We start from the raw sequence: 25,261 nt of genomic DNA, 5'->3' as shown, positions 1-25,261 counted from the left end.
ATGTTTTTCATTTTAGTTTAGCTTTTTTATTCAAAATCACAATAACATAATTTTTTAATTTTGATAATAATTTCAATTTAGTCTCTCCAATATTTTTACATCAAAAATTCTCTTTATACTCAAGTATTTTTTTCATTTTAATCTCTCTGTTCAAAATCGTGAACCCAAGATCTTATGCAATTACAACAAACTCCTTACCATTAGCGCTAAGCCCTTTCATTTGATTATATGTATTGCTTTTGTTTCGTCTTTTCTTTCTTATTTTTTTCCTTTTTTCTTCTCTCTCCTCTCATCTTCTTTAAGGATCGACCGCCAGTCACTGGACGTCATCATCGGCGGCCGATCACTAGACACAGGCTGTCAATCAATGGTCCTTAAGGGAAAAGGTCAAAAGAGAGAAAAAAATAGAAAAAGAAAGAAACAAATGAGAAAGAATAAGAGGGACAAAAAGAAAAAACAAACAAGCAATATACTGTTAACCCCACAGTTCTAAACATAGCCTTTTCATATTGTTCCTCTCCTTGTGGATGTCTTTCTCATCTAGGTACAAAGTACCTTTGCACAATGATCCAGAGGACAGCTCATTCGTTTCTCCCCGATGACTGTATCAATGTAATAATCGGTCTCCGTCTTTTATGTTTCGACCGATTCTCAGGGTTAGTTCGTAAGCCTGGTGAAGCGTCTGTGCTCTTAGTTATGTCAACCTTGCTTTCACCCTTGGTAAAACTTTTATCTCCTCGTTTGAATTCCAATAATTTAATGTTTCTGTAACTTGGAATGCCAATCCATGCATTTTCAGGGATGGGGCATCTCGAGTGCTATCTTAGATGGAAACTCCCGCTGAAGAAGTACGGAATCATACCAAAATACAGCTTTCTCCATGGCGTCTCTTCATGTCAAATAGCATTGTTGCCTGACATTTCCTTCAGCAAGTTGGAAGAAAGGAAGCATAGTTATAAAGAATTCACCAAGCTTTAGCTTTTGCAGAGAAGGTTTGATCATTGATGGAGAAACTAAGCCCCACGAAAACAGATGACCAATTTTGCAAAGACATGGGAAGTAAGGCAAGGGAGTTTTGGCAGAGTGTTTCTTAGAACCGTATGGAAAATCAGATTACAGATGAGTTAACTTGAAGCCAACCCATTGGAGAAGGCGTCATTTGCCAATTCTAGTTGATCTTTAGTGGCCTAATTCATGAATGGAAATGGAGGGAGGGGTGGTATCTACTAGTTAAATTGGAAACAACGATCGCATATCTTAACCGTCGTAGCCATGCCTTGCATTCAAGTTAATTTAGATTAGTTTTCCCTAATTTTACATTGAATTATTTTTTGACTAATAAGTCCAACTACCTTTACCTTGAGTCAAGCTCAATTTACTATAAGGTTTATTTTACATTTAGTACCTACATTATAGTAAAATTATAGATTTGATACCTGAAAAAAAATCACAATTAGATAAATGAAAAGTTAGAAAAAATTACAAAGAGTGATCAGCCAATTTGAGGCACATCAACAATCGATAAACCTCACGATTTATTCTCTGTCTTTAATTTTTTTTCAAATTTTGGCACTTATTCTTTTTCTTTTATCAGTTTTCTGTTTTTGGATTTTTCCTATTTTCTAGAATTTTTATTTTCTTTTTTTACTTTCATCTAGAAATTTTTAATTTTGTTCTAATTTTAGAAATTCTATAATTCAAAAATAAAAATTAAGAAAAGAAAAGACAAGGTGGATTTTGATTTTATTGGTTATTTTTTCATCCTATCATCTATTTGACTAAATCTGTTAATCAAAAGTGTAAAATATTTAATGAAACTAAACTCAAATACATAATTATAAAAAAATTTTAAACTTCGACTACCAAAATTGATAGTTTACTATGGTACGGTAATCAAATGAATAATTAGCCCTTTATCTTAATGCAGCAAAATTTTTAAAATTAAGTTGTAGTTTTGTATTGAATTTTGGGCGGATCACCGCCACAACCCCACAGCTGCAGTCTGATCCAGCGGATGATACGTCTCCATTTATCGAACTTTGGGTCTAGATCTTCGCATTCAGAAAGCATCCATCGCCAGCCCAGGCAAAAGCTTTTTCTAGCGTTGTAGAGGTCTATGAAATCTCCGGATCTAGTACCAAAACCCTGACCCGCCCGAAAATGGTGGGCCCTCCAAAGAAACACTTCCTCGCCTTCCTCCTCCTTCTCTCCCTCTGCATCATCCTCCTCCTCCTTTGCTCACCCCACCCAAACACCATCTCTACCCAAACCTTTCCTCTAAATGCCCACTCCATCCTCAACACCCCAACCTTTTCTCTCACCATCAAAGTCCTCACTTTTAACCGCCTCAACTCCCTCACCCGCTGCCTCACCTCTCTTTCCAACGCCTACTACCTTCCGGACCACCCCGTCCACCTCCACATATTCATCGACCATTTCCCAAACCAATCCAAATCTGGCATCGATCCCAAACTTCAGGACTCGCTTGGAATTCTGCAATTTGTTGATGGGTTTGAGTGGAAATGGGGTCAGAAGATCGTTCATTACAGAACCACCAATGTGGGTCTTCAGGCACAATGGTTAGAAGCCTGGTGGCCAACTTCTGATAATGAGTTTGCCTTTGTTGTGGAAGATGATTTGGAGCTTTCACCGTTGTTTTTTAAGTATTTGAGAGCTTTGATTCTGAACTATTATTACAATGCTTCCAATTTTAGTCCTTTTGTCTATGGGGCTTCTCTTCAGCGCCCAAGGTTTGTTCCAGGTACCAATTTTTCTGGGTTTTCTTTGCTCGTTTGATAGTTTTAGTGGTATTTTTTTTCCCTTTCTTAGTTGAGAAACGATTGATATTTTGCAAAAAAAAAAAAAAAAGAAAGTTTATTGGTTGATGGTCAATTTTGAGGTTCCCATTTATTTGAATTGTATATGAATTAATACAGCAATGATTGGATTGATATGAATTGAAAAGAAGATAAATCGGACTCTCTAGTTGAAGCTTTGTCATAAGTGTGGCTTCTATAATGAAATTGTTCATTAGAAGTTTGGACTTTGGATTAAAAAGCATACAATATTTTTTAAAAGATTTAAAAATTTAAAAATCATAATCGTTTTAGGTAACAAAATACGCTATTTTATTTTATATTGACTAATTATACTATAAACTGATATTACATTTGTCATTTATTCATTGTTGGAAAATTATTCTTTTGCTTTTTGTTTTTTGCTCAAAATTTGTATTCTTATTCTTCATTCTTTTGCTTTATAATTTTTTTTTTAAAAAAAGCAAAAAGCAAATACTGAAAACAAGTAAGAAAAGTAATAACCTAACAGAGAAGATGGCCACTTCTCTTGGAAATCACTAGAGAAATTAGTCCATTGCTTTTAAAGTGCATTGGCTTCCCAATTCCCATGTTTGTCCATATTTTCACAACTGACTATGTGGCTGTTATCTGATTTAATAAGATTATATTGTTTCGAAAACCACATTATTGTTTTTCAAATCAAGCCATATCTCACTCAAGCCTCTAAAATGCCTTTTTAATCATGGTAAGAGCTTGACAAGGTGGAATGCATTCAACAAGCTGATTGAAGGGCTGTATTAGTAACGTTTCCTTCTGACTGCTTTACTTTTATATTTTGTTCATCTTTCCTCATTTGGTTGGTGGCTGAGTTCCACACCGCTGAAGATCTCTGTAATATTATAGCCTGGCTTTTGTATGATTGTTGCATGGTTGATTGGTTTTGGCTGCTTTACTTGTAAGTTGTAACTGTAGTGAGCATGCGTAATTCTTTCTGATGGAAATCGTGTAATCCATCTCTGTGCTTATCATTTTGTTACCATCCATGGGAAGATTTTTGAGTCAACAACCATTAATAAATTATCTAAAATCGTTTTTTTGTGAATTTTCGTTGTTCCTCCATTTATTTGCTTGCTAACTCCAGGTAAACATGGAAACAAGATGCTACTCGATAGCACCTCAGGACTTTTCCTGTACCAACTGGTTGGCACCTGGGGTCAGCTTCTCTTTCCAAAGCCTTGGAAAGAGTTCAGGTTGTGGTACGATGATCACAAAGGCAAAGGGATCAAGCCATTTCTTGAGGGGATGGTAATTTATGCTGCTTTGGCTCTTTCTTTTATTTTTCCTTGTTCATATATTTGGGCTTTATTTTCAATCTAATAAAATCTACAAGCTATGTACAGGTTACCACAGGATGGTACAAAAAGATGGGAGAAAAAATATGGACTCCTTGGTTCATTAAATTTATTCACTCTCGTGGCTATTTTAATATCTACACTAAATTTCCGGATGAGAAATCACTTAGTGTCTCCCACAGGGATGTCGGTGTTAACTATGGAAAAACAGCAGGGCCAGACTCTCAACTATTGGATGTAAATTCTCTTGATTCCAATTCTCTGGAAATGAAATCTTTGAGTACTATGAAGTGGTATGATTTCTGTTTCAGGGAAGTAGTTCCAGGAAGAGTTGTAAGGAACTTGAATGATCTTGGGTCTATTCTTCCTTCTGTGCAGACCAGTGGAACTGTTTTGCTTGTCAGCCTATTTGCGGCATCAGAGGCAGTCACTAGAAACCTTCTTTGCCACTTTGAGAGGCTAAATATTTGGAATTACATTTTCATTGGTCCTGCTACTGACTTTCTGTTTGATCTTGCTCGAAGAGGACATCCTGTTATTGATGCAGACCAATTTCTCAACAATATCAGAGCATATAAATCAATGGGAATTCAAGATTTGAAAGCTAGGTTTAAGAATGATATTCTGTTGAAGGCTTATGTTGTCAAAAAATGTCTAGAGTTTAGTTATAACACTTGGGTAGTGGATGGAAACATGGTTCTTGTCAATAATGATCTTTTTCTTAAGTCTATTGATTCCACATACAACTTCTATGCAGGGGAGAGCTTGGACCTTTTCTTTGTCAAGAACTCACCTTCAGCTCACAAAATTTTGGCTGATGATTTTCTATATGATGTTGCAGCTCTGCTGGATAAAAACTCACTACCTACAGATAGCAGAAAGTTTGTATCTGTAATGGCAAAGTTACTGGAAAAAAAGGGATTTAGAGTTAAGCGTATTGATGAGAAAAGCTTTGGCGAGAAACTTGGTAACCAAAATCTCAATCGAACCTTGGAGACTGATAAAAGGGTGGTTTATTGGTCTAGAGAGTCGGATATAGATTCCATTCAGATGCGGCTTCAAGAATTGAGTCTATGGGTCATAGATAATGACTCTTCCTGCACAGCTGTAGTTTGTCACAAGTCATAGCAGTCACAGCAATTTTCGAACTTCCGTCTGATTCTAACTTTATTGTACTTAGTGCGAGACAGGTCATTGAAGCGCAAGGTATGGTAAACGCCAACCATGGCTTTTGACAGAGTGTGAGGCACTAGCATTGAAACAGAAGAAATTTCATGTATCCTCTCTTTAGTGCTGAGATGCGCATTGCAAGCAATCGGGAATCCAAGTATGGCAGCACATTTGACCACTTTTTGATGTCTGTGCTAGGAATGATAATGCTAAAAGAGTTCTAAGAGATTGTTCATAGATAATCTCTTGGCTAAAGGAGGTGGCGGATCAAGTCAGAGGTGATAGGAATCTCACTGTATGCATGAATCTCCGAAACCGAGCAAGCTGAGTTTGAGGTCAAGCATGGAGGCCAAGGCTTTGGAATTTTGCTGGAATTGTGAGTTTCTCTAAATTCATTGAGGCAATTTTATTAGCAGCAATGCTAGAGACATTCTTAAAACTATGTAATCATTTTATTCCTTTTTTCTCTTATGGAAGTGAAATCATAATTACAGCTTCTGATGTAATTATTGCTGTTCCTCAGCAGTTTGAAATCAGAGACGGTAATTTGAGATAAAAGAGGTGAGTTTTATGGAATTGGAGAGGATGATCTCTTATGATGTAGTTCAAAATCACATGTGCAAAACAAAAATGAAAATACACTTACCTTGAGAAGGATGCCTAAAAGAGGCATAAAATGGTTGACACCACGAGCATGGCCTGCACTTACAAAGATAGTGGATGAGGAGAGTGATAAAGGGAAAGGATACTGCTCTTTACCCAAAGATAAATTCTTTTTCGGGACAATTTCAAGTCTGCCTTTGTGTGTAGTCCTTGCTCACAAAAGACAACAGAAGGAAGAAATACAGGAGGAACAAAAAGAATTGCATCAGACCATGACAAAACCAAGTGAGCCAAAATTGAAGCCATTGAATTTGAATGTGGAAAAAAACACTACAAAATATGAAAAAAAAAAAGAAAAAGAAAAAAGCATGTTATATAAGCTAAATATTTTTGTTCACATTCAAATCCAATGGATTCAAAATTTTCTCTAACCTTGTCTTTGCTTATGTTTTGATGCTATCTCTCCTGTTCCTCATTTATTCCATCCCTTGTTCTCTTGTTCCTCATTTCATTCCTCTTGCTTAGTGCCATGCTTCAACTCACACCTGTCTTTTTAGCCCACAACCGCTTTCATTCCAAGAAAAGAAATCAAGTGCTTGTCTTTCCTCTCCAACACTTTGCAGCTAATTTATGGACAAAAATTACGCGGTGAGAGGAAAATCTCACCGATGAATTTGATTGGCTAGAAACCTTTCTTATTCTTCTTTGCTTGTTACCACGAAACCCCCTTTGGTCATTCTTTATATTGTTGAACGTTTACTAAGAAACTTTCACGCAATAGACGATCAAGGAAGTAAGAATCACATAAATTTAATACATATAAAAACAAAATGCACAAGTTTCCATGCGTTCGAGGGATCGCTTAAAAAGTTTTGCAATACCCTTTAACGGAGGCCCCGGTGTGGCGGCTAAACCCATAGTCTCTCTTCCGTGAATTGCTGCCTTCCTTCTTGTTTCGTGTTAAACTAGTCTGCTCTTTCCTTGTTGCTCCTTGTCAATCCGTATCACAGTCTCTTTCTCATTTATTACCTTGCTCCTTTCATTCCTTCACCACCTTACCTATCATACTCTGAGCACGCAGAACTTAGACTCTTATAATTTAATTCCAATCCTTCTTTTTAGTATTTATTTGAATATCCTTTTTAACTCTTTTTTTTTTTTGATAAATATAGAGGACAGAGAATATATAAATTATCATCTTAATGAGAAATTTTTTTTTTCAAGGCTGCAAAAATAAGAAAATACTGGTTCTTGAGAATTTGGAAAAACAGAAGGAATAGGAAATGTTGGGGTTGATGGAGGGTGGGTCCAACATGTCAAATTTGATGTGAAGACAAACTTATGTGCATATATTATTCTACTTCACTATAATAAACTAAATTGCAGAAATTATATTATATTGGATGAATATTCAAAGGAATTTACATGGCATGAACAATCAAGGTTAGATTCCCTAAAGTGCAATTATTTTTGTAAGAAAAAAAATTCTCTTAATTTATAATTTTATTAAATAAACATGAATAAATATTGTGTATTAATATAGAGTGATTTTCATAAATGGACCCCAAACATAAGGCGTTTTTTAGAATGATCCTCTTTATAATTTTAACTGTTTTTATCCAAGAGAAAAAAAATTAGACAAAATTATCCTTAATAAAACCGACTCATTCGCTAGGCTCCGCACCTCAACCTGAAACCTATTAATGGGTCAAGTGTACCCTTTATGTGGACCACAACTCTTCGGTTTCATCGAGAAACCGTACATATCCTCAGAAGCAAGTCTGCAAAAGCATTCCTCGACAGTTCAATTTCCGAGCATTTTTGCAGTAGTAGGAGCCTTTAGGAGTGGTTATTATTCGCACAAAGGTAGTTCACATATTGAGTAGTGTGAGGAAGTTGACATTACGCTAAGAAAGGTATAATATTTTTTTTATGAATTTTTTTATTTTATTTTATTTTGAACCATGTGGAGGTTTTTGACAAAATGGTTATCGTTCATGTTTAGGGTTAAGGTTTTTGAGTATAAACCTATACATATTGCACGTTCATATTGATATTTTTGTTGTTTGAAATTTTTGAATATAAACATGAAGGTGGTATTGTTGGTGTTTAGGGGTGAAAAGGTGACCGGTCATGCGTGACTGGTTGATATATATGTATTAAGAATTCAGTTGAGGGTTTAGATATTGCGTGAGTGAGAGCGTACTTAGATGGTTGGCACATTTTGCGTGAGTGGATTTTGGCATGGGGTCACGTTGGGGTTGCGTGATTGAAAAAGGATTCAACTTAGTGTGACTGATTGATAGGTTATTACGTGACTGGTTTCTATGTTATCAGTTAGTGTGTGTGTGATTTGATTAGTTGTTCTTAGAATTGCGTGACTTGTGTGATTTAATGTTAGTAATTGCGTGACTATTGTTGTAAAAAATTGCACGAGTGTCATAACTGCATGAAATTTATCTGCATGGGTTCATTCTATATTATTTTTGGTCAACTGTAATGCTTTAATGTGTATATGTTGATTTACTTAATAATCCATGCTCCACACTTGGATTAATTATTCTGTTTCAGAGATGTCTAAAAACAGTTAAAAATATTGTTATGATTATTTATTTTTTGAGTGAGCTTATGAGGAGGGTCATTTCTCAAAAAATCCTCTAGTTTTTTTGTTAATCTACAATGATGGTATTGACATGACTAAAATGGGAATGTTATCTATTTTATGTTGTAGTTGGCCAGCATAGGAATAGAGTAGGAAAACGTGGAGTCCTTGCTTTGTGTGCCGAAGCACTAGTGGGGGTTCAATGCGGGCATTAACATCCACTGTAAGTGGTCGCATCTGCACGTGATATGTGATATGCTGTGTCAAGTGAACGAGCTGAAAAACTTTAAGAGAACATGCTTCGGGCACATGATGTATGTCGAATCAAACAAAGGTTGTTGTCGCTAGTCGAGAACATCGTCGAGTGGAATGCATTCCCATAGGGCACATACGCGTGAAGTTTGACCGTAGATTACTTACTGAGGGGTTTCGAACCTCCTGCTGCGGGAGAAGTGGAGAAAAAGCGCTACTACCTAAAAAACAAGAGGTGAACTGCACAAGTAATCCACGGTCAGACTCCAAACATATGTGTAAGCTTAAAAAACTACTGAACAAAAGCCTCAAAACAACACATGAATTGCACAAGTCATGCACCACCACTCTCGCTTCAACAGGTAACGCAATATATAAAAACCAGTCACGCACTGCCTAAAAAACTACTGAACAAAAGCATCAAAGCAATACATGAATTGCACAAGTAATCTACGGTTAGACTCCACACATATGCGCAAGCCTAAAAAACTACTGAACAAAAGTCTCAAAATAACACATGAATTGCACAAGTCACGCGTCACCACTCTCGCTTCAACAGGTAACGTAATATATAAAAACCAGTCACGCATGCCTAAAAAACTACTGAAAAAAAGCCTCAAAGTAACACATGAATTGCACAAGTAATCCATAGTCAAACTCCACACATATGCGCAAGCCTAAAAAACTACTGAACAAAAGCCTCAAAACAACACATGAATTGCACAAGTCACGCGCCGCCACTCTCGCTTCAACAGGTAACGCAATATATAAAAACCAGTCACGCACTGCCTAAAAAACTACTGAACAAAAGCCTCAAAGCAACAGATGAATTGCACAAGTAATCCACGGTCAGACTCCATACATATGTGCAAGCCTAAAAAACTACTGAACAAAAACCTCAAAATAACACATGAATTGCACAAGTCACGCGCCACCACTCTCGCTTCAACAGGTAACGCAATATATAAAAACCAGTCACGCACTGCCTAAAAAACTACTGAACAAAAGCCTAAAAACAACACATGAATTGCACAAGTAATCCACGGTCACACTCCACACATATGCTCAAGCCTAAAAAACTACTAAACAAAAGCCTCAAAACAACACATGAATTGCACAAGTCACACACCACCACTCTCGCTTCAACAAGTAACGCAATATATAAAAATTAGTCACGCACTACCTAAAAAACTACTGGACAAAAGCCTAAAAGCAACACATGAATTGCACAAGTAATTCACGATCAGACTCCACACATATGTGCAAGCTTAAAAAACTATTGAACAAAAGCCTCAAAACAACACATGAATTACACAAGTCACGTGCCACTACTCTCGCTTCAACAGGTAACGCAATATATAAAAACCAATCACGCACTGCCTAAAAAACTACTGAACAAAAGCCTAAAAGCAACACATAAATTGCACAAATCAGTCACGCACCGTCATGCTCGCAACACCTAAGAATAAGTCACCCAATGAATAATAAGCCTCTAAACAATAGGTGAATTGCACTAGTCACGCACCATTAGTCTCGCAATACCTAATAATAAGTCAATCGATGCCTAATATCCACTCACGTTATGCCAACTTAAACAGTCACGTACTGACCCAACGTCACGCAATACATAACAACACATCACCATAGGTACTCTATTCCATATACATATAAACCACTCACGCAATGTCTCAACAGAAGATATGCATAGCACAATTCACGCACCGCGTATAACCCATTCTCCCAATACCTAATAATAAGTCACCCAATACCTAATAATAAGTCACCTAATACCTAATAATAAGTCACCCAATGCCTAACATCCACTCACGAAGTTATTCAGCATAATATAACTTAAACGAAGAAAATAACTCAACAAAATATGTGCTCAATGAAAATAAAAATTGCTATAAATTTTATTCAAATTTTATTAAAAAGACCCCCCCCCCGAAAATACAAAGAGATGATATAAAAAAAAATGAACCGTAGTTCATTTCTTCATAAGCTCATCTACTTTGAACTCTATCTTGGCGAGAATATTTTCGTTACTCAAGATGATAGCCTCCAAGTCAAAAGTCCTTTGCATCAGGTTGTCGATGAGGACTTGAATCTCTTGCTGGAATATGTGCAACTGTTCCCTCACACTCAAAGGCACCTCCTCCTCTTCGGAGGCTGCCTCTTTCCCTTTCTCGACTCTTGAATCTTTAGAGGTCATTTTTCAATTATTTGAGATTGATTAAGATAATTGAATTTGATTCAAATGGTTAATAGTTCCCTTTATTTATAGGTATGAAAGTTGACTCTTCGTTTTCTACAACCATATCAGTGCAATGAAGGAGGGCTGAATTGGTTATTAAGTACCTGTTCGGCCTGCCCTTTCATCCTATCTACCTCTTAAAAGTAAAAGTCAGGCCAAACATCATTTTTCAAGAAATTCTCAACAAAAAGCAGCTTAAAGGTTTTCTCTCTTTTTCACTAATCAAAAAGGATTTTAATGTTACATCTTTTCTCTTTTCCAAGAAATTCGTTATCATTTTCGCTTTTCTCTTTTTTTTTTTTTTTTAATTTAGGTATCATGGTAAACCAACCAAAATCTAATACTATTGCTACTATACAAGTCTGAAATTATATATAAACTTCAAGAATTACATTAGAGCTTATTAGGTTATTGAAGATAATCAGTAGAGAATCACCTTCAGCATTAGGTAGCTAAAGTCACGCAATGCCTACAAATAGATCACACAATGCTCAACAAATATTCAATCACGTAACGTCTGTCATGCAACGCTAACAATATTCAGTCACGTAATGCCTATAAAGAACTCACGCAATGCTCAACAAATATTCAGTCAGATAATATTCAGTCACGTAGTAACTATCACGCAACGCTCAATATATATTCAGTCACGTAATGCCTATAAAGAGCTCACGCAATGCTCAACAAATATTTAGGCACTTAATGCCAAATAAACAGGTAACGATTCCTAATATCCAGTCACATACCTTAATATCTAGTGACTCAATGCCTAACAAATATTCACGCATCGCCTATAAACTGATTGATTTCGCTACCCCCAGCCAGATTTAAGTTTCCAAACTCATATAATTTACCAATCAACTTTTTCGTTCTATGAATAACCCTAAATAAACGTAAAAACCCATAACAAATACCTTGATGTCATCTCTGCACTTTGAGATCGTAAGAAAGTTGGCTGCCGATATAAACTTCGATGGCGTAGGAGAGCTGGACGAAGGGATAGCTAAATCTAAATGGAGATTTAATTTTGAAATTTTAAGCTGAATAGCGAGAGAGCAAAAAGAAAGAAACTCAGACGCCCCGTCATTTGAATTAATTGGATTAAAGAGTATTGTTGTCAAGTCGTGTCAAAAAATGACTAAAAAAGTCATTTTTTAAATCACCTTTTTATGAAAGTCATTTTTCACAATTTTCTCATTGATATATATCAGCCAAAATAAATTACAAAATCTTATATGTTAATACAAAGAAGAATATTTAAGTCAATTTTTGGCTCTAAATAAATTAACATAACTCAACCTAATAAACTAAACTAAATATAGCTCAATCGCAGTTAAAAGAAAATTTAATTTTAATAGACTAATTAATTAATTAATTTTACAAACTATTTACACTACCTTGATTTTTCTTTTTTGGCCTCCCATTTTTGGCATTTAATTTTCCCTTTCCACCTTTTGCCAGTTGGCAGTTGCAGGCCAGAACTGGGGAGATGTAGGAGCTCCTGCGGTGTCAAATAATGCTGAACAGTGTGGAACCTAGTCCCATCGGGCTTTGGCCGACAGTAACTGCGATCAGAACTCTCCATCTCTGCCCCAGTGAAACAACCTTACAGCATCGAATCTGGCCGCCGGGTGTGGCCATGCCGACCGTAAACTCTCCCTCCTCCCTCCGCTCGTCTCTCTCTCTCCCTGACAATACGCAGAAAAGAATAATGTGATACGTTAATAATGCCCATACAAATCACAAAAAACAAAAAATGATAACCGAGTTCGCCAGGACTTACTTTTCAACTAAGGTAGATTAAGAGAGATGGATAGATTTCCATGCACACCTAAAAATTCCTTAACAAGAGAACAAAGAACTGCTGAAGCTCTCCTTCAATAAAAATCTCATCAGATGAACAGCCAAACTAAATCTTAAAATGATCACAACAAAATTTAACTGTACTCAGCAAGCCAGAGAGCTGGATCCAATTTCTCCAGTCTTTGTCCAGCCACAAAAGCATGTACTTGGTCCTGGATATGAACCCAACTACAGCCAGGGTTCTTCCTTGCTCCCCTCAATTTCATCAGTTCCCTAATCCTGTTTGCGTCATCCCATTTCCCTGCTTCAGCAAACAGGTTTGAAAGAATTGTATAGTATCCACTATCCTGGGGCTTTAACTTGAACAAATTCTCAGCAGCCCAACACCCTAGCTCAACATTTCCGAAGATTCTGCATGCTCCAAGTAAAGCACCCCAAATATTAGCATCTGGGGTAATGGGCAGGCTTTTAATAAGTTCAGCTGCTTCTTGCAGTAGGCCAGCCCGGCCAAGTAGATCGACCATACATGCATAGTGCATATGTGTTGGCTTAATTTTCTGAGCCTTCATTTCTTCGAAGTATTCCCTCCCTTTCTCTACTAATCCTCCATGGCTACAAGCTGATAGAATTGCAATATATGAAACTGAATCATATTCAATGCCATCTTTCCTCATTGCTTCAAAAAGGCTGATGGCTATATTTAATTGACCTAGCATTCCATAACCTAATATCATAGCATTCCATGACACTATGTCCTTGCATTGAATCTGGTCAAAGACCTTACTAGCTAAGTCAATTCGTCCACATTTAACATAGAAGTCCAAAAGGGAGTTAGCAACAAAGAGATGAGTATGAGCATGCTTTCTTACTGCCAGTCCATGAATCTCTTTCCCTTGCTTGAAAGCAGCTTGATTTGCACAGGCCGAAATAACACCCATGAATGAAACTACATCATGGTTGATGCTGATGAGCCCCATTTCTGAGAATAAACTCACAGATTTTGACCAATCACTAGTTTGAGAATAGCTTACAATCAAAATATTGTAAGAGACTACATCCTTAAGGGAGTTCTTAAAGACATTTTCAGCAAGATTTAAGTATCCACATTTTGCATACATGTCTGTCAGAGCATTGGAAACAAACAGATCAAAGTTGGACCCCAGACGAACTGTCCTACCATGAATTTCTTTTCCATTTTGAAGAAACCCTACTCGTCCACAAGCTGGAAGAACATTTGTTAAGGTAATAGAATCTGGAAACTCACCATGAGTTTGCATTTCTCTTAGTAGTGCTATAGCTTCTAATTCAAGCCTATTTTGAGCAAAATTGGCAACCATGGCATTCCATGAAACAACATTTCTCACCTTCATTTTCTGAAACACATTTGAAGCTGCACTTGAATGACCTGATTTTGCATACATATCAATCAATGAGTTGGAAATGAAAACATCATGTTCAATAGCAATTCTCAAACTGAAACCATGAATCTCCTTTGCTAAATTGAAATATTCTAATTCAACCAGCACCGGTATCATACTTGAAATAGTGATGGAATCAGGTGTCAGCCCTACCTTCATCATTAACCTAAACATATCCAACGCATCCTTATTAAGTCCCACGTAAGCTAGACTAGTAATTCTGGCATTCCAAGAAACCACATTCTTTTCCACCATTTCATCAAAAACTCGCTCCGAGTCCTTCGCATTCCTACATTTCCCATATGCATCAACCAATGCATTCCCAATACCAACCTCAAATTCTAAACCAACCTTAACAACAGTCCCATGAATCTGCCTCACCAACCCGTCATCTCCAACCCCTCCACAAACAGGCAACAAACTGACAAAAGTAACCGTGTTGGGCCTAATCCCAGAATTCAAATTCATCTGGGAGAACAAATTAAGCGCCTCCAAGTAACTGCCATTAATGGAAACAACCCCAAGAACCGTATTCCACGACACAACATCTCTGTCACGCATTTCATCAAACACTTTCCTCGCTTCCTTCAAACCCCCAAAATTACCATGAAACAACAAAAGGGTATTCCCTAATAGAATATCTGAACCAAACCCAGTTTTAATAACAGTCCCATGAATCTCCAAACCCTTTTGAAAACAAAAGGCATCGGCACAGGCCTTGAGAATAAAAGGAAAAGTATGATCATCCGGTTTTATTCCGGTTCGAAGCATTGTATTATAAATATGAAATTGAAATCCGTCGTGATAAATTCTAGCAACGGACAAAGCACGGATGAAGGTATTCCATAAGAAGGGTGTTTGAGAATACGGAAGAGTTTGTTGGAATAAAAGGTGACAATTCGAAGGGGAATTGAAGGTGGCGTAGCGGAGAATGAGAGCGGCGGAGAGAGGAACATTGGTGGGGAGGACGCCATGGAGAATGGCTAAGGCGTGAGTTTGTTTGATGTGTAGAAAAGAGTTGGATTTGGAGCAGAGTGAGAGTAGAGTTTTGGTTAGGTTACAGTGACACGGTTTTACGTGCATGCTTTTGTTGTAAATTTGTATTAGCTTGAATATTGCTGCTTTCGTGAAAATAATACGGGGAATTTCAAGTTGTTTAGAATATCTCAGTATATAAATATAATTTCATAAATTATCATCGACTAAATAAATAGTTATTAACACAATATTGAAATGGAAATTTATTAGTATTATATACAATATAGATGCCATTATTTGAATTAATGATAACATTTAAAGACTCGAATCCAATTTTTTTTTAAATTAAAATAAAAATATGATAAATAATTATTAACATAATATTTTAAAAAGTTCATAAATTATTTAAAAATTTTTAAATAAATTTTTATTTAACCTTCAATCAAGTTTTTATATTTTTATTTTTTATTTTAAATAAAATAAATTGTTATGTTAAGTAAAAATAAATTTTTATAACTAATGATTTTATATTTATTTTAAACAAAATAAATGTTTAGTTATGATTATCAATCATTAGTCAAAACATGTCTTATTATTTTATAACACTTGATGTTGACATGATGACACTTGACAAGTTGATATAGCATAGTTACATGATTACGTTTTATTTTTTATGTTAATGTCATATTAATGTTATATAATTATAAAATAATAAATAATGTTTTGATTACTGAAAATTGATGAATTATTAATTATAAAAATCTATTTGATACAAATTAACAGTACAACAACTTGATGTAAAAGAGAAATAAAAATTTATTTAAATTTTTTAATAGTTCAAGACTTTATAAATCATTATTATACCATATGTATTCGTACAAGTATAAACTTAAAAGTCTGTACATGGCTTGAAACCAAGGATTAAGCTGATGGTGCAGGGCGTAGGCCGCTTGCGAATCCAGCCCAAACAATAGTTTGAGATGCTTAGACAATGCATTTGGACTTGCAAAAGTTAATTTGAACAGCTAATGCTACCAAGCAATTTCAGAGTTTTCCATCAAAGTCAACTTCTTAGTAAAAGCAGCAGTTTTCTTTATCTTTTTTTTTTTTTTTGGGTTCCTTTTCGACTCAATTTTTTCAGATCAATATTTCAACTCCATTACAATTCCAAACTAAGTCGAAAGTCACTTTAATTCTATCAATCAATATATAGAAATATTAAAAAAAAAAAAGAAAAAGAAACTAATGCTAATGCTTGTTCCTAACAGTTAAGATGCCTTTCTACTATTTGAGAAATATGTAGGGTCTGGAATGCCACTTAAGGCAACCATTAACCTGAGGGGAAAAACTTAAAAAGAGAAGAAGATATAATAACTAAAGAGGTACAATAATCTTTCCCATTCTCAACTACCCTAACCCCGCAATCGTTTTAATAACCACTTTTTTCTTAACCTCTCATCCAATTTCACAAACATCATGGCTCTCTTCTCATCAAAAGAAAGGTACTCACATGCATCGATTATAAGATCGTCATCGAACTCAGGAATACTCTGCACCATTTGAAACAGTTCATCCAAGCATACCGCCTTACTTTCTGTCAATGCATCAGCAATCCTACCAATATTTGCTGCCATATCACTCATCATCTCTAACATTACATCACTAGTACGCCTCCTCTTTAATGCCTCCTTGGCATGCGAAGAAGAAGAAGGTCTGGCTCTTGTCTGCTGAGATGAAACTTGCATGTCATCATCAGTATTATCATGGCCCATTTCTTCGTCAACCACGACTTGTACTGGGGCGTCCACAGGTTCTTCATTATTTTGAATAGGATTTACAACTCTATCACCTGCTTCAGACCAGTGTCCGACTGCCAGCTCATTGCCAACAATAATATTTAACTCACTGAAATTATCAATACACCGTCCTCGTATGCGGCTTACATCAGGATTTCTCTGGAAAAATTTGCAGATCAATTGAGAAGAGTGAAATGAAAACAACACATGCATATAAAGCAACTCAGCCACAGGAGTTGTTATTAGCCGTTCAGAATTCTACATATATGCATAATACTTTACAAGTTTTCTTTTTTTTAAAAAAAAAAAAGGAGAAACTTTTTGCCAGAAATCATTCAATTTGACATTTCCAAGAAACTGGAAAGTAAAATATCATGATCAACGAGGCAGTTGCATACTAAACTTGAATGGCATGTAAACTTGACTGATCCATGAATAGGTTTTAAAAGTTCTCTTTAATCAGTTTAATGAACTGTACCTTGATGCACTCTCTCCATTCCGAGTCATTAGCAATAACCATCTTTTGTCCCTCATCCCATTCAAATCCACGTTGAGAGAGGAGTTCTTTCACAAGCCTGTATTGTTTCTTCCAGGTCCTGAGCCTGTTTCCAATATTTTCTGTTGTCAAGTCCAATGAAAACTTTTTGTTTAGAACAGAAAGAGCAGCTCTAAATGCCACAGGCTTAAAACTTTTCTGATGCTTATTTCCAATAGTCACTTGCTGCACCAGCTGTTCTGTCAAGCACTGGTCCATCTCATCTGTCCATAATATGTACTTCCCTTTGTCTTTTGCAACATCACTCTGTCCGTAAAACAACTCCTCAGTATCTGCAGCTTCATTATTCGCAGTCAAATTTACATCATCATTAGAACTATTTAGTGAACTTTCGGGCAGATCATCACAACCAAAGATGGCAAATAGCTCATAGTAGTTTCTGATGACACGTCCTCGAAAAGACCTAGCATCAGGAGTAATCTGTTCCAAAAGAAGAACAAAGACCAAAATAAAAGAAAAGGCTCAAACAGTATATTATAAAGGGAATCATTATCCAAATTTACCAGAATGTCCTTTACCTTAATATATCGATTCCATGCAGAATCATTTGCAATGACCATATTTTGTGTTTTATCCCATTCAAATTCACTGTGATGCAGAAGCTCTTTCAGAATCTCATACTGTTTCTTCCACGTTTTGAGACGATTCCTTATATGCTCTCTTGTCAAATCAAGCTGAAACCTTTTACTCAAAGCTGATACAGCTGCCTCATAAGCTAGAGGTCTTAATTTGTTGTCTAATTTACTCTTATTCCCAAGTTTGACTTGCTCCACCAGAACCTTGCTGAGGTATTGGTCCATCTCATATGTCCACATCATGTTCTTTGCTTGATCTTTCACCTTGACACCATTCTGCAAAGGGGAGATATCAACACCCTCTGCAACCTCATTGTCGCTGCCAAAGATTGTGCACAAGTTATCATAGTTCTCAATAACTCTTCCACGGTATATCCTGGCATCAGGGTGAGCCTGTTAATGAAGCAGGAAAATTAGCCAGATGATAAGGACAATAGATGTTGCACTACAGTAGGAGTAAAACAATCCAACTCAATTAAGGCGCATTAATTGATTGTTCAAAGAACATTAGATGGATGCACATGCACAAGCAAACCAATTTACATGCATAAACTCATATGCATGTACACACCAAGCATGAACATGGGCACGAACTCACAGACACTGCTGGGATGCATGAGTGAGGTAGGAGTAGGACACATTAACATATAGATATTTTATGTTTATTTCAGTCCATGTTCTGTTAATTTATCATAAAATATAAATATCAAGCGCTGCAAAATTTTTGTTTCTTTTTTCAATATCAAAGGTGTAAGGCATTCATACATATGGCATAAATCTTTTATTCTTTGACAGAAATATTCAAAGTCAAACCTAAGAAAAAAGGCATAACATAAACTAGCCCAAAAATAAAAGGAGACTTTAAATGAGTTGAGAAGCCCATTAAAATGTAAGAAAAAGGAAGCTCAACCCAAATGAATAATGTTCTTTGCAATTGCCAGTAAGATAGGTAGAAATCCAGAAGAGGAGAATAAATTGAACCAGAGGAAGCAGACGGGATGTTTCTCAAATGGAAATAAGAAGCTTGTACAACAAGAAATGAAGCCTAATCCAAAGAAAGGCTTATTCCTCTCCTCTCGAGTTAGGGTGCAAAATGCATTGACCAGCGAAGAGACTCTTTTATTGTCAATGCCATCAAATGGTTTGCTCTTAATTTTCCTCCATTCTTAAAGTGCATTTTTTAGATTAAACTGAACTCAAATTCTTTGACAAAAAGACAATTCTTGTCAAATTCTGCATTGGTTCGCATTGCATTTTACTTGATACTCCAATTTTGTTGTCTCTAGCAGATATTCTGCTTATTCTATACAAAACCAAGATTTGCCATGTGAATACATCCACGTAAAGACAAACATGACTAAAACTGCAGTTTTCTACTATGACACATCATGCTAACATCTAATAAAATAAGAATGGCTACAGCTACAAGCCTAAGTTGAAGAGAGTAACCTAAATAAAAGGAAAAATAAGTTTCATTAATGAGTTGGAGGAAAAAGGAAGAACTAGAAAAGAAAATGAATGGAAACAAGGAGAATAAGAGAAATGGTAGAACATTTAATGTTTTTTTTTTTTAATAAGAAAAAGACAAATTGATATGCAGAATATTGTTAGCTTTGAAGTAACTTGCAAATGTTTTTCACTCTATCGTACACATTCTACAAGCTCAGTTCAAATCCAAGTTAAATTCTTGTTTAACCTAGATTGTTAAGACCATAAGCACGATTGAGCTTCTACAGTACTCTACATCCCAATAGAGATCTGACAATAATTTTATGCCCTAAGATTCTACATTAGGTTCTGAAGACTCTTGGATTGGAGATTAATAGAACTGCAAGATCAAAATCAGAAGTTTAAGAACCATTCTTTTGATTAAGACTATCTAAAACTAAAGCAAATATGTTAGAAGCTAAAGAGATTACATTCCACATACTTAAGTGATACTGACTACTGTTTGGTGAAAGAAATTCTTACTTTAGCGGAAACCACATAGATTTGGTGACTGCCACCAAAAAGGGTTTTGAGAAGAATGTAGTCCTGAACTTTGGCATTTTCTCAAGAAGTGGAAGCTACCAAGAATGAAAAACCACACACTCAGAACCAGCGCCACACAATTTTTGTTTTTGTTTTTTTATCATTTCACCAGGTAACAACCCTAGCCATCTTAATCATACTTCAAGCACATTTGACTCATTTTTTATACAATTATTTCAAGTTCTAAAGAAGAACCCAACTGCAGGTATACTAAGAATTCAATGAGGAAGTAAGTAACTTTTAACAACTAAAAAGCAATTCTCATCCGCCATTAATAATGGAATACTTAACAAAAATAGAAAATTTACTAAATTAACATTTTTATTCATAATAATAGTCCGTATAAAATTAATCTGCAGGCTCATTTTCTAGCTGCACTGTCCTCACCCCCAAACACCAACACTCCTGCACAAATGCATGCAGGGTAGAAAAACATGGCAAAATAGCAGGAAGACAGCACCTGATAGTGAAGAAAACTATGGGACAGCAAGGCCAGAGTAGGTGTGCACAAATGAAATAAGGATTTCTCTGCAGCAGAAGAGTGATAGTGGCCTTCTGACAGAGTGAACCTGATGACTCTTGTGGTCATTGAGAAACAGCACATCTCATTAGGATTATTTCAGAATTATTAAATCAGGTGGCAGAAATTCGGCATAACCCAGAATGTGGAGGAATGTTGTACATAAAACATAAAGAAGAGAGCAGCATACTCTTACCAGCATAGAGTAGCAGAGCATACACACTTAATTCTCTTAGCAGTTTTGTAGAAAAAGGTAAACAAAATGAAATGCTATCAGCAAAACTTTTTTAACCTGTTATTCTCTTTCATGAAGCATGTTTGACATGGTTTAATTATGTGCTAACTGCTAGTATGGAATAATGCTACTTAAGAAATAGGTTATAGAAATAGTATGGACATCATTTCCCTTTCCACCCCAAAACTACAATTGATTGTTACTTACATAAAGTAGCAGTGACAATGACATGGCAGCCTTGGTCAGGAAGAACAATATTCTATTAAACTCCTCGCATGAAAGAAGAGCTCAAGTCTTGATACATGATTAACCAACTGTGGTCCACAATTTATATATCAGCCTAAAAACCTCAAATTTACCAATAAATTATTTAAATTCTGTAAAATAAACATTTCTCTAGTTTAATTCTTCTCTCAACTCACTTCTTAACACAGTCTAATGCCCCAGGCCCAAACACCACTAGCCTAACAACTTTTCATACCTATACTACATGACCCTCAAAACCTTAAGCTCAAGTTACTAGTAGTGATTGACTTGAACCTTTATTAATGTCTCATCATTTACGTTCATATCCAATGTTTTTTTTTTTTTTTTTTTTTGAAAGGCAGTATTTATTATTCACAAGTGATCTCGCAAGAAGAGACTACAAAAGGCACTTCAGGTATGCCATGCAAAAGAGTCGCAGATTACAAACATTCAGTGGTATCCAAACATTCAGAATGGCATAAAACCATTACACAATTTGTTTAGAATGTGATCTGAATTAAAGTCAATGACAAAAAAGTAATCATGTTGCCTTCACTCTCTGTTATTTCTCTCCTCACAATCCACGATTTTTATTCTTTTTCCTCATCTAAAGAGTTTTCAAATGTTGGTAATTTCAAAAATAAAAAAAATCATGTCTATACACATGTAATTTTTGTCTAGTAAATGAAAAGCCTTTTACAGTGTCATCAACAAGGGTCGTTGCAAAAACCATATATTAGAATTTATAACACATTTGAAGAAATTAGGCTTTAGAACCTGGAATCAACTGCTAATTAATTTATTAAAAGTTTTATGATATTAGAACATCCCAGATAAAATCTTTTCTTTTCCAACTGACATTGCAGCTTTGAAAGAACTCAGTTCCATGTGCTTGTAATAGTCCTAAGGTATCTCATGTGTAAAATTTTTTGTTATACTGGACATACCTTGACATAGGTGGTCCATACTGAGCCATCTGCAATGATCATCTTCCGTGTTTTGTCCCATTTGAAACCAGGATGAGAAAACAGTTGCTTTAAAACAACATACTGTTTCTTCCAAGTTCTAAGCCTATTCCTAATGTGATCTTTTGTCAATTCAAGCCCAATTTTTTCATTTAAGGTTGAAAGAGCAGCATCATATGCCTCCCGCTGTAAGGTACCGTCCAGTTTATACCCCTCCTTCACTTTCTCCACAAGACTCTTACCTAGGTAGTAATCCATTTCAACAGTCCACCTCAAGTTTTTTATGTGGTTGTCATCACTCTGAATGTCAGATGAACTGGCAGTGTCTAGACCATCTATGTTGGCTGCAGACTGCATATGAGTTACTGCACCATTTTCCAAACAGCCTGCTATATCTTGATCATTGCCAATAATAATACATAACTCATCATAATTGTCAATCGTTCTTCCCTGGAACTGCCTAGCATCAGGTTGTGCCTGAGAGACACAAAAGACCATCACATTATTCACAGCCAAGTACATAATAGTATTTGCAAAATCCTGGATGTGATATTACGTAACTGCCTCAAAGTGCATGAAAAATACCTTGATGTAATCATTCCATACAGAAGCATCTGCAACAACCATCCTTTGTTTCTCATCCCACTGAAATCCTTTTTGAGCAAGAAGCTCCTTTAAGATCCCAAACTGTTTCTTCCATGTTTTTAGCCGATTTCTTAGATGTTCTTCTGTCAAATCAAACCCAAAGTTTTTGTTTATAACAGTTAGGGCGCCTATGTATGCCGCAGGCTTCAAAGCATTGTCGGTCTTGTTACCCTTCTTCACTTGCTCAGCTAGTATCTTGGCAAGGCAAGAGTCCATTTCGCTTGACCACTGGAAGTAACTTCCGTTTTCTTGAGCATTGGAACGACACCTCTGATATGACTTGCAATACATTTCTGCAAATTCAAGCACACACAATAACACCATATAACAACATAACCATGATTGACAGGAAATTCAGTAGCAGTATACAACAGGGTTGTAATTGAGCTAAGTCAAGTCAATACAGTACAAAATTCAAGCTCTAATATAAACTCAATGGTCGAGCCTGATCAAGTTTGATTTCTCAAACTCAAGCTCAACTCAATTTGGCTTGATTAATTTAAAAATAGATTCATACAATTTTATTTATAGACATATTATATAGTTGAATATATTTAAGATATTAAAGAATAAAGAAACTTGATTAGACTTGTAAGCCACTCGAGCCAAATGTTAAAATACTTGAACTCAGCTCGAATGACTACTAAAGCTCAACTCAGCAGTGAACGAGTCATTTATGGCTCGACTAGTTTACACCCCTAGAACTATGGAACACTGACAACATAGTCCACTCCCTCAAGCCATATTTTACATATTTGAATTTTGAATCAAAGTTGATGGTCTGTAAAATCAAAGGTAAAAACAGATTATTCATTTTCATTATTTCATATTCCCAAATAAATAAATAAACGGATACACACAAAATAAAACTCCCCAACAAACAAGTCAAAGAAAGGGAAAAAATTCAGCAACTGGAAAATGCTCTGTAATTAGCAGCGATAAAAATCAAAGGTAAATTCTTGGTTTTATAAGACCTTCAGCCTCCAATTATTACGTCTTTTAGGAGTCGAATTAAATTTTTTTTTCTTCCCATTCTTGCAAGCGTAATTAACTCCAAAATTTGAGATTTTCTAACCTCCCTATAAAAATTTAAACTAAATTAAGGAGGAGGGAAAAGAGAAGCGTGATCGAATGACGTTACCTGCAATTGGTTCAGGTGTCTATTTCTTCCTCCGCCGCTTCTTTTCACGGCAATGGCGAAATTCTCATATTAAACAAGAATCATTAGTTATTTTCGTTAATAAAATGTTGCCGGGGTTTTCCTTCTTTTTTTTTTTTTTTATTTTGTTTACGTTGAAATATACCATGTAATAATTTTTTAAAAACAAAATAGGAAGGAATAATTATGTATTTACTATTTTACCCCATGATTGTAGTTTGAGCAATAATGCTAGTATTGAAATTTATAGACTAAATAGTCAAATAAGCCCCTAAACTGTATAAAAAATTAATAAAGCTTTTCACCTTTTTATTGCATTCAATTAAATCTTTTAATTTTTATTTTGTAACAAATAAGCTACTCTCATTAACGGTTGATTAACTTTTTTAGTTATAATTGGCACTTTTATATTATATGATTCATTTACCATGAGACCAGTTAACATATCATTTTGATGATGTCACTAAATCATCTTAAAAATCTAAAATCAAATAAATCTTTCAAAGAAAGATTAAGCACAAACTGTTTTGATTTAAATTTTTAAACCAACAAATTAAGGAATAAAGTAATTAGTTTTTTTAATTAGCAATATTTAATCTCATGCCATTTGCCGGTTAGTAGTAACATCATCAAAATGACATTTGAACTCGATTAACGAAAGTTAATCAATAAATAATGAGAAGGAAAAATTTATTTGATTAAAAAAATTTTAAAGACTTAATTGAAAGCAAAAAATATATAGAAGCTTAATTGACTTTTTAGTATAGTTTAATAACTTATTTAAATACTTAGTCAAATTTATATATGTACCAAAAATATTTACTATTTATTCACGTGAATATTTAGATAACAATTCACAAATTAAAGAATGAACTTAATTTAATATTATTAAAATTAGGAAACACCAATAAATATTCATAAAAATTCTAATTAAATATATAACAATGATTACAAAAACAACAACAATATAATAAAACTCTAATGTCCTTAATGTTAAAAAAAAAAACAAAGTTTTGTCGACATTGATATGGACTCTTATGTTATATATTTATACATATTGTCACATTTATTGCACATGAATATTTGTATTATTATATTCAAATATTTAGTTTAATGATCATTGTATTGTTCTCTTATTTAATAAATCATATTTCTTAATATAAAAAAATTGTCATTAATATTTTTAAACTTTTATATGAAACCCACGATTCAGCAAGTTTTCAACCTTTTACCAAATACTATGGATTTGTAAGATGGTATGTGTACCAAGTACAATATCCTCTCGCATACACTAATTAAAATA

General features: G+C 35.1%; 3 protein-coding genes across 6 annotated transcripts; 1 reads left to right on the top strand and 2 right to left on the bottom strand.

The window, feature by feature from the left end:
- Window positions 1-1,943: 1,943 nt before the first annotated feature.
- On the top strand, window positions 1,944-5,896 carry LOC18590032 (transferring glycosyl group transferase). The gene is made up of 3 exons (XM_007015299.3): window positions 1,944-2,761; window positions 3,940-4,103; window positions 4,199-5,896. Exons 1-3 carry the CDS (start codon window positions 2,161-2,163, stop codon window positions 5,276-5,278), a joined length of 1,845 nt encoding a protein of 614 aa, XP_007015361.3. The 5' UTR covers window positions 1,944-2,160; the 3' UTR covers window positions 5,279-5,896.
- A 6,343-nt stretch (window positions 5,897-12,239) lies between these two features.
- Window positions 12,240-15,344, bottom strand: LOC18590031 (pentatricopeptide repeat-containing protein DOT4, chloroplastic-like). The gene is made up of 2 exons (XM_018127240.2): window positions 12,815-15,344; window positions 12,240-12,719 (listed from the first exon to the last, which is right to left on the bottom strand). The coding sequence occupies exon 1, from the start codon at window positions 15,333-15,335 to the stop codon at window positions 12,969-12,971; it is 2,367 nt and encodes a 788-aa protein (XP_017982729.2). The 5' UTR covers window positions 15,336-15,344; the 3' UTR covers window positions 12,240-12,719; window positions 12,815-12,968.
- A 1,070-nt stretch (window positions 15,345-16,414) lies between these two features.
- Window positions 16,415-24,096, bottom strand: LOC18590030 (uncharacterized). Of its 4 annotated transcripts, none has more exons than XM_088810170.1 (6): window positions 23,941-24,096; window positions 22,740-23,580; window positions 22,137-22,631; window positions 18,101-18,550; window positions 17,505-18,002; window positions 16,415-17,185 (listed from the first exon to the last, which is right to left on the bottom strand). In XM_088810170.1, the coding sequence occupies exons 2-6, from the start codon at window positions 23,121-23,123 to the stop codon at window positions 16,643-16,645; spliced, it is 2,370 nt and encodes a 789-aa protein (XP_088666296.1). In that variant the 5' UTR covers window positions 23,124-23,580; window positions 23,941-24,096; the 3' UTR covers window positions 16,415-16,642. The 4 variants fall into 4 exon arrangements, with proteins under 4 accessions (XP_088666296.1, XP_007015359.3, XP_017982730.2 ...); XM_007015297.3 differs by having other exon boundaries at window positions 22,740-23,092; XM_018127241.2 differs by having other exon boundaries at window positions 22,740-23,069; window positions 23,941-24,091.
- Window positions 24,097-25,261: the final 1,165 nt, after the last annotated feature.

This window comes from Theobroma cacao, chromosome 9, assembly GCF_053813885.1.
Source record: "Theobroma cacao isolate CCN51 chromosome 9, ASM5381388v1, whole genome shotgun sequence".
Lineage (NCBI taxonomy): Eukaryota > Viridiplantae > Streptophyta > Magnoliopsida > Malvales > Malvaceae > Theobroma > Theobroma cacao.
This window is presented reverse-complemented; position numbering and strand designations above follow the sequence as displayed.